This window comes from Astatotilapia calliptera, chromosome 13, assembly GCF_964374335.1.
Source record: "Astatotilapia calliptera chromosome 13, fAstCal68.1, whole genome shotgun sequence".
Taxonomy (NCBI): domain Eukaryota; kingdom Metazoa; phylum Chordata; class Actinopteri; order Cichliformes; family Cichlidae; genus Astatotilapia; species Astatotilapia calliptera.
This window is the reverse complement of record NC_137434.1, coordinates 22,574,162-22,583,279: the sequence shown is the minus strand read 5'-3', so window position 1 is coordinate 22,583,279 and position 9,118 is coordinate 22,574,162. Positions and strand designations below refer to the sequence as shown.

General features: G+C 40.6%; 1 protein-coding gene across 2 annotated transcripts in view; it reads left to right on the top strand.

Annotated features, from left to right (window-relative positions):
- sdccag8 (SHH signaling and ciliogenesis regulator sdccag8) overlaps positions 1 to 9,118 on the top strand; it is a 52,704-nt gene continuing 43,586 nt past the window's right edge. Inside the window, exons 1-13 of one of the 2 annotated variants that reach the window (XM_026190099.2) lie at positions 1 to 668; positions 1,636 to 1,797; positions 2,856 to 2,941; positions 3,392 to 3,490; positions 3,589 to 3,714; positions 4,156 to 4,248; positions 4,496 to 4,560; positions 5,267 to 5,467; positions 5,610 to 5,748; positions 6,074 to 6,226; positions 6,598 to 6,732; positions 7,629 to 7,745; positions 8,413 to 8,555. In XM_026190099.2, the coding sequence (XP_026045884.2) occupies positions 602 to 668; positions 1,636 to 1,797; positions 2,856 to 2,941; positions 3,392 to 3,490; positions 3,589 to 3,714; positions 4,156 to 4,248; positions 4,496 to 4,560; positions 5,267 to 5,467; positions 5,610 to 5,748; positions 6,074 to 6,226; positions 6,598 to 6,732; positions 7,629 to 7,745; positions 8,413 to 8,555 (1,586 nt within the window). In that variant the 5' untranslated portion in view covers positions 1 to 601. Of the gene's footprint in view, positions 742 to 1,635; positions 1,798 to 2,855; positions 2,942 to 3,391; positions 3,491 to 3,588; positions 3,715 to 4,155; positions 4,249 to 4,495; positions 4,561 to 5,266; positions 5,468 to 5,609; positions 5,749 to 6,073; positions 6,227 to 6,597; positions 6,733 to 7,628; positions 7,746 to 8,412; positions 8,556 to 9,118 lie in introns of both variants that reach the window. The other variant, XM_080287710.1, reaches the window with a different exon arrangement.

Genomic DNA, 9,118 nt, shown 5'->3' with positions numbered 1-9,118 from the left:
ATGAGGCTTCTAGTAAGAAAGTGCTATAAAGATACCAAACCATTTAAAACAAAACTCCCTATAATTACTGAGAAAATACATGAATGGACAATAAGAAATAAAGGTATACTACTTTAAAATATGGAGTATTTGGTGTTTATAAATACCAAGGAAGGTAGTTTAACATTAAGTGTTGCCTACTGGCGTCGATTAAAACATTTCTGTAATCTCACAACTGGGTTTAGGGAATTAAAAAAACAAAAAACAAAAAACGTTTCGTCTTTAAGCGCTCGCATTTGTATCATGACTACAAAAAACAACTACAATTCCCATCAGCTACGTGTGTTTACGGAAGCCTGACCCGTAAGCTAATGGTTGCCTCGTTTTGTTTTTAGGGTACAAGCTGATGTGATTTCTCGCAGGGGCGGTGACGTAAAATCTAAAATTCACTACTTAAAGGGAACTGTTCTCGGGCGATACTGGTTAATGAACTAAGCACAGCTCCATTGGGATTTGACGACCGTTACGTCGTGCTCGATGTGATGGTTGTTGCTTTGATTGTTGTACGTAGCCTAGCATGTTTCCTTAGTTAACAGTGCGATTTAACGACGATTAAACATCCATGAAACCGACAGACTCGGATGAAGATGAAGCAGAGCACCCAAGCTCCATGCAGAAGGAGCTGAGGCGTATGTTAATGTTTTGTCGTGCTACGTTTGCTAACCTGTTTGAATGGGCAGCTCAAGAGAGCGTCGTTGGATGGTTAGTTAGCACATAGTAAGATGAAACCGACTTGGTGTATTAAATTTATGCCGCCAGAGCCCAATAGAGCATTATCTCTATAGGTATGTTACCGAAAAGAACTATTATTGGTGGAAAAGTACAGGTGACAGGCACATGACTGCCACCTGTTGCTGCTGGGGCAGCAGATGAGGACACTTCACAGAACATAAGTGTCAATGCAATCTTAAACCAAAAGAAAACACAAGCTGACAATAAAATGAAGCTTCAGATTCTGAATCCAGGCGCTCAAAGTGCAGCTAAAAAGGAGACATGATCTCATGTGAAGCGGACCAGGGAAACTGCCCTTTCTGCCAGTGTACAGAAGTTTAACTACATATTTAATCCCCGAGATTTGTTAGCATGACTCTTTGGGCTGAAAGTCAAAGAACTAAATGTGTAAAATTGCAGAAATCTAAATTTTAATTACTTTGGTGTAGTATGAATGACCATGGAGGAGGTCTTTATCAGTATGAAAACTTGTGAAAATACAATTAAAAGTCCAAGATTTCTGTTCTCCTTCTCCTTTCCAAAGCCATTTAGTGGGCCAGTTTGAAGCCTTTGCTGGGCCGATTCTGGACCCCGGGCCTTATGATTGGCACCACTGCTCTAAAGCTTTCATTTTAGGATGCATTGCCTGCCCTAAGCAAAATAAAAGCTTTGCATTATTTGGCTTCTGATTGGCTAAAATAAATAGGTGAAATTGAGATTGTACAGCTTAGTTTTTGTGCAAGTGCCACCTGCTTACCTTCGTGAACACAACACTGGTGGTGTATTTGTTTGCTGTATAGACATGACTTCTTTGGTTGTCTGTGCATTTCATCAAATAAATGATATACTATGTTACACTGGCATCTATGTGTATGCTGAATTCAGAGCGGGCCAACCAAAGCATCCAGCATCTGAGCAGTGCTCCGCTGCAGCTGGACCCTGATGGAGATGAGGTGGAGGAGGTCAGAGGTGGTGATGAAGACCATTATACAACCATGGCCGAAGAGGACAAGGGTGCATGGAACCAAAAGTCACAGAGTGAAGCAGGTGACTGATTGAATACATAGAAAGTTGATTCTGTTCACTTGTAAACTGACCTTACACCAACCAAGTAACTTTTTCTGCTGACTGCAGGCTTTCTCAACCTTATAAACAGTATAGTTGCATAATGACAGAAATTGGCGCAACTGACTAACAATGTGCAATGAGCTCAGTCCCGTGATTGTTAATATGCCAACTGTCATGACCACTGATCAGTGAGGAGTGGCTAAAGCATTGCAAGATTGTGAAAGATGTACTCTTAGGCCTCCTCCAGTGTTAAAAAAATGGTCACCTCTCTTTTTACTTCCTACCAGCCTGGGATGCAAACTTCCTCAACATTGAAAGATTGGGCAGTACCCTGTAGGTATAATTACATGCAGTCTTGGCTTGACAAACTGAATATTCTGTGTTGTCCCGTCTGCCAGTGGTTGTTTGGGTTCTCTGATAATGTATAATTTACTGCAGTCGTCTTGGCAGCTGCATGTACTGTATTACTGTGTCTGTTCTGGGGCACCCGATCATTGAGGTGGACCACTTTTTGATGGATCATCTTTTGGTGTTTCAAACCACAGAAACATGGTGTTTTGAAAAAAGAAAAATGCATCTCAGCTGTTCTGATACTCCCGAAACATAAGAGATCAGATTGTTTCCTTAGGCAGCAGTTGTCCTTCTTCTCTCCTGGATCGCTCATAGCATTCTTCCCATCTTTGACTAACCAACCTGTGATAACCACATTTTAATAAGGAGCTCTTTGATATGACGTTCTTTTGCTTCCCTAGCTGCTGTGTATGTGGGGATGGTGTTTGCTCTAAAAAGAACCACAATGGTGCTAAATTATGCACTTGTACTGCTTATAAGGCTGGGAAACATGCAGTCAGCTGAGACCGAAGAAGTTACTTGGATGAGTGATGAAATGTTTCTGATTAGTTGTAAGTCGGTTATGTGATAAAACTCAGCCCTTATAGTGGGGTATCGTGAGATTTCCCCTCTCAGTCTTTTTACACAAAGTTTAAATAAAGTGTTTATGTGTTTGTGTACATACTTATTTCTTATGTCTTTTGTAGTTAATCAGCTGAAGAGCCTTCTGCTGAAGCAGGGCAGAGAAATTCCCACACCTGTCTCCCCTTCCAAGAAACAGTCTCCATCCAAGGTAGAATGAGCAGTTGTGCATGGTTTAACATTTAAATGCGTTAGATCTGACGAAGGCCTGTTACAGAACTGATACTCAGATTAGGAGCAATTCTCCATACTTGAATGTACCATGGTTTTATAGTTCACTAAAATGAAAGAAAAAACTAAAAGTAGGTGTGAAAACTAAGTGAAATAAACTAAAAATAAACAGGAAAGGCCCTCAGTTTTAGTTTTTGTCATTCTAGCAAGCATCAGGAAGCCTTGTAAATTTGTTAAAATTTGTCACAGACTCACTTTCTAATAATAAAAAAGTAAAATTAAAAAAAATGCTAAAAGTGAAATGTGCAAAGCCGCTTTGAAAACAAATGAAAGCTAAACTGAAATAAAATGGAATTAAAACTGACTTCACTTGCGGCTCTTCTGTGCTTTGGCTTTTATTTTTTACTCTTCTTTCCCTTTTGCATGGCAGGAGGGGATGTCCAGTTTACCTGCCTTTCAGGATTTGGTTCCTGTATTTCACAAGTCAGAATACATCCAACATCTGGAAGCTGAGGTTAAATTCTGTAAGGTCTGTGTGCACAAATGTACGTGTGTGGGCGCGTCCTTCATTCCCAGTGTGCTAATGTGAACGGATGTTAATCGGCTTCTCTGTTTGTGTGACTTCAGGAGGAGCTGCAGGGAATGAAACAGCGGATCAGAGTAGTGGTGGTGGAAAATGAGAAGTTACGTTCAGAACTGAAAGCCGAAGCTGTGGATGAATCCCTAAAAGATTACACGATCCGAAACTCCACGGTAATTTGTGCGTGTGTGAAAATCATTGGTTTGATTTTTGTGTGTGTGAAAATGGTAATGCATGTAACAATGAAGGCACCTATAGTACAAACATAATAATGAGAGGAATAAAAAAGACTGAGGTTACCTTATGGCTCAGTCACACTTAAATAAAAATAGGACGGTCATTTCTTTGCAGCTTTGACACTCCAGCTTTGACAACAGCGACTGAGGCTTGAGGCTTGCATTAATCGTAGTCATGCTATGGTCTCCAAACGCTGTTTTCTTATTATATTGTGACTGTTGCATTAGTCATTTTTCTCTGGACACTTTCAGTAGAGAGACACTAGAATATAAAGTTAACGTAGCAAAGTTTTTATAGTTCAACAGGCTGAATTTAAGCATCATAAAAGCATCTTTCAAATTAAAGATTTGGTCACCCGTTCCAATTTTTTTCCTCAGATGAATGAAGTCATCGACAACAGCCACGTAGCCTCCATTCGAGACCACAGTGTGCTACAGAAAGAAGAACACAACACATGGAAAAATGAGCTGGTAGGAAAGATGAGTCTCTACTGGTTGCCGTTCGGTTCTCTTTTACCTCAGTGTTCATCAGATTTTATGCGTCACAATAATGCACAATGGTCCCAGATTGTATTTTAAGATTGGTCTTTTTGCTAATTTCCTCCAATAAAACTTTAACAGTAGAAACATGAATTCTGTTTTTTAGTACATTTATATAGGAAGCTGTTGCAATAAATCTAATTTCATCCAGTTAGATTCAGATGTTTGTGCTCATCAGGAAAAACTGAAGGTGATCTACCAGGCCCAGATGGAAAGCTTGGAGGCCCAGGTCATCTCTCTCAGGTTAGTTCTTTGCGGCATCAAACGAGCAGAAACTCATCTGGGTCATTCCTTGAAGAAAAGGTCAGTTCCTCCCACTGACGCCCTCAGAGTCTGCAGATTGTTTTTTGTTTAGTCACTTTAGTATTTTAATGATACCCTGGAAAAAATGTTTATTTTGTACTAAATATTTTCCAAGTTAAAAGTGCAGAGGAGTTGGTTAAAAACAAAATGCTCATTTTTTCAAGTTATTGTCTTCTTGGTTTTTTTTGAGCTCAACATAAAATGTTCAGGGCTGAGAAAGACATTTATGCTCTATTTAAAACTGCAACCAGATCAAGTGGACACCCACTCAGTGTCACAGTGCAAAACACAAAACGTTTTTGTTCAGCATGAGTTTTTCAATAACCAACTTTGAGCATCAACATATAGTTTCAATAACCAAACTATTATTTGCTGTCAATGACGCGGTGTCACAGAAACATTCTGACCTGAATTTTTTTTTATCTGTCTTCTGGTAATTCACTGGAGAAAAATGTAAAAAGTCCATTTCTTGTAGGCTGGTCAAAATAAGTCATAGCTTACCTACATTTTTATACCAAGCCCATCTCTGATCCCCTCCGTTTCAAAACCTTAGTCATTTTTAACCCTAGCAAATGTACCTTATGTCTGTAAAAATCAGTTATCTTTAATTCTTTTTAGAACACTTTTCCTTCTCTGATATTTTCAGAAAGGATCTGTCAGTCAGTCAGAAGGAGTGCGAGGAGGTGAAGCTTCGCCTGAGACACAGGGAGAAGCAGGCCGCAGATGCACTGAAGGCTGATGGAGCTCCTCGTGTGGCAGGATTGTGCCTGAAGTGTGCACAGCACGAAGCTGTGTTGGCTGGGACTCACACAAACCTGCATGTCCAGGCTATTGACAGGCTCACAAAGTCAGTGGTAACAAATGCTTCCTGCAGAATCAATCAGACGTTAGCAGCAGCATACTGACTGCGTAAACCATAGCATTAGTTTAGACTTAAAGTGTACCATCCAGATTCTGCTTTTAATTCCTTTTTGTCTGATTTTTCTCAGAGAGCGTGATGAGTTACTGGTGGCTCTGCGTGCTGTGAGGGCCAGTCAGCAAGAGACACAACAGAGGGAGTGGTCAGCCTGTCTCCAGGTCAAACAGGCTGTGGAGATGGCGGAGGAAGCAAACCTGCAGAAAGCTAGGGTCAGAGAAACATCCTCACACACAACTTTCCAGCTGACCGCCATCTTTGCTTAATACAGTTAATATTTAGAATGCATTGCATTTGTTAATGCTCAGATTTACCTATTTATAAGCTACACACACTGTATACATATACAGTACAAGCTTATGGGAATACCACTATCATATACGTCCACTAGAGGGTGCTCAAACATTGCCTTGAAATTAAGGACATATTCAGCTTTCATATGTTCTTCAACCTCGGTGTTGACTCACAACATCATTTTTTGTTTTCTTTACAGCTGGTTATTACTCTGTTAACCCTTCTGTTTTTGTACACATGCAGGTGGAGGTGCAGTGCGAGCAGTTGTCCAGGGAGCTGGCTCGACAGAGAGAACAGCTCGACCGAGACGCACACGGTTTGCAGCAGAGACTGGCTGAGGCCAGAGAGGAGGGCCGAGCAGAGGCCCGCAAACAAAAAGAGGAGCTGACGAATATAGTTAGTCTTACTTTTCATGTACATGATTATTAGTCGCAGAATTGGGAAATTCACAGAAGAAGTGGATTACAGAAGAATGAGTCTGTTCATTTGCCTGTAAAATACTGTAAATAACTATATTAACAGACAAATTTAAAAAAATACTCTTTTAATGAAACATTAAGTAGTAAAAAGTAGGAAATTGAATCATTGCTGTTTGCTTTTGCAGTAGCTATTGTATATTTCTTGTACTTAGAGTTTATGTCTGGTATGTTTTGTACGGTAATGATACCCTAAAAAAAATGTTTGTATTTGCAGGACATTTTACTTGAATTCTGAGTGACGCTGCAGTGAAATGGCCACTGAAATGGTGTACTGTGTTTGTCTGTCAGGTGTCTGGCCTTTCCCAGCGTGTCGCTGAGTTGGAAGGACAGCTAGACAGAGCTCTCAGAGACAAGAGTTCACTGACCAGTCAGCTGGAGGACACTCTCCGCACACTTACCAGCCAGGAACAAGAAAACACAAAGGTATCGGATGCTGTTTGCGCAAGAAAACTTTGTGTCAGTATGTCTTCTTATTTCTTATTGATGGCATGATGAGCATTTCAAATAAGCATGAGCCAGCGTTTGTCTTTAGAAGTGTGGGATTGAAAAAGCAAAAAGCTCTTTTGTTGTTGTTTAAAAAAGTAGAACTATTAATTTTAAGGACCCACATGCTTGCATTTAATTTCTAAATCCACTGGATGGCAGCAAAAGATAATCTATTCCAACTTTATATTCAGTTTTTGAACACGTAAATGCAAGAGCATATTTTTCTTTCATTAATATTTGTATTTATTTTGAACAATTCAAGAACACAAACAAAAACAAAAATAAACCAAGTGAATCGAAAGAAAAAGCGAACAGCAATCTGCTCCTCTCAATCGACACATGGCAACCCACAGGCTGAAAAAGACTTCAGAAAAAGACAAACAAAGTGTGTGGGTTCACACAAAATTCAACCCTCATATCATTTTACAAATCTTGAAAAAATAAAACTTAGTTTACAACAAACAGCCAGATTCAAATCTTTCTAATAATTCAAAGAGATTCTCAAAACTTTTCAAATGCGTCTTATTTGTGTTTGTTTCTTAATCCTTCTAGGGGAGGATTCGAGATTAAACATCACAGTGCTTTTATATTTTTGGTGAAAGACTGAATTAGTAGGTGCTTTTAGGGATGATGAAATGTGAAACTAGTCAAATACACGAGTGTAAAAACATTGAGCCTGGGAACGAGACAGTCTGATGATTTAGATGGGTGATTTTCAAAGTAAGGACATGATAGGATAATAAAAAGAAAATCAATAAATGATGAAGCATTGAATGTGACATACTTGTTAATTAAAAGACCGCCTTTGTTTAATGAGGACTATTCATCTATAGGTATGTGTGGATCTGAGATATCAGCTCAGCCAGGCCGCGCTGAAGAAACAGGAGGCTGAACGAGAGCTCAGAGAGCTCAACGCCAAGACCAGCAGACGGATGGAAAAGGCAGCACAGGTATGTGCCGATGTATTGATTAGTTAGGATTTATTTGATATTTGTTTAAGTCGGCTACAGACCCAGTATTTTGTAGAGTTGATTGTTTCATAAATAGTCTTTATTTTTCTTTTTTTGAGGGTCTGCAATGAAGCATAGCAAGCAAAATGAGTATTAAAACTCAAATTTTCCAAATTATTCTCAAGTTATTTGCACAAGCATCAATTATCCAAACTGTTAAAGGAACAGTTCACACCAAAATCAAATTTGCATACTTTTCCTTCAGCCTTTAGTGATATTAAGTGATAGAGATTGTTTTTTTATGTCTTTTAAGTGTATTTCGTGTGCTTTGAGCACCACAAGGCAAATGCCATAAAGAAGTCAGACATTGCTACACACCTCAAAAACTGGACAAGACGCACCAAAACAATCTATATGACTAAATGGCATTAAAGGTTCTGATTGATTTTGGGGTGAACTGTCCCTTTAAATTTAAATAATGAATGCAGGATATTCTGTGTTTCCATTTTGAGGTTCAGAAGATCAAACCTGACGTCCTTTTTTTGTCCTGCTCAGTTTTTACATGTTATTGTAACCAGGCTTTAATGTTTTGTTCATCTGAGGGCACAGGGTGGGTTGTTGTGAAAGATTTCCTCACCTCCTCTCTTCTTCCATCTCTGCGGGACAGGAAGTGGAAAGGCTGAGCTCAGAGCTGGTTGGCTGTCGGCAGCATCTGGAGGCGGTCCAAAAGGATGGGAGCCAATGGCAGGCCGAAGCCCTGAGCCTAGCAGAACAGCTGGCAAATGCCCAGCGCCAACTGCACCTCACCAGGTAGTACCTAATCCTATTATACATGCCACCACACTCACACACACACAGTGCTCCCCTCTGTCCAGCTCCTGCCCAGCTCAGCCCAGTCCAGTCCAGTTCAGATCAGCACACCAACTGTACCGCACCAGGTAACAGCTAATCCTATTATACAAACCACACACACATAAACACACATGCGCGCCGCTGTGCCATGGTCCCGATACCAACTGGACCTCACTAGGTCACCTCTAATCCTGTTAAGCATGCCACAACATAATGCAACACAACACACACACACACACTGCCCACTCTGTGCCACCAGGCCAGTGCCCAACCCAGCAACAGCTCCAACAGAGCCAAAATGGCGCCTGAGCCTTTCTTCTGTCCCTGGCGCACACACACACACACACACAACAGTGCGGCTGATGGTCACTGGACAGCCTGGCCTCAGTGCCACCTGCCAGTGCCCTGCACCCGTCCTCACAACGGGCACTACCGGCACCCCTCCATTATCTTTCTATCTATTTTTGCACCATTCTGTCCTGCTTTTTCCAGCATCTCTATATCAAGACCTCTGATATTCT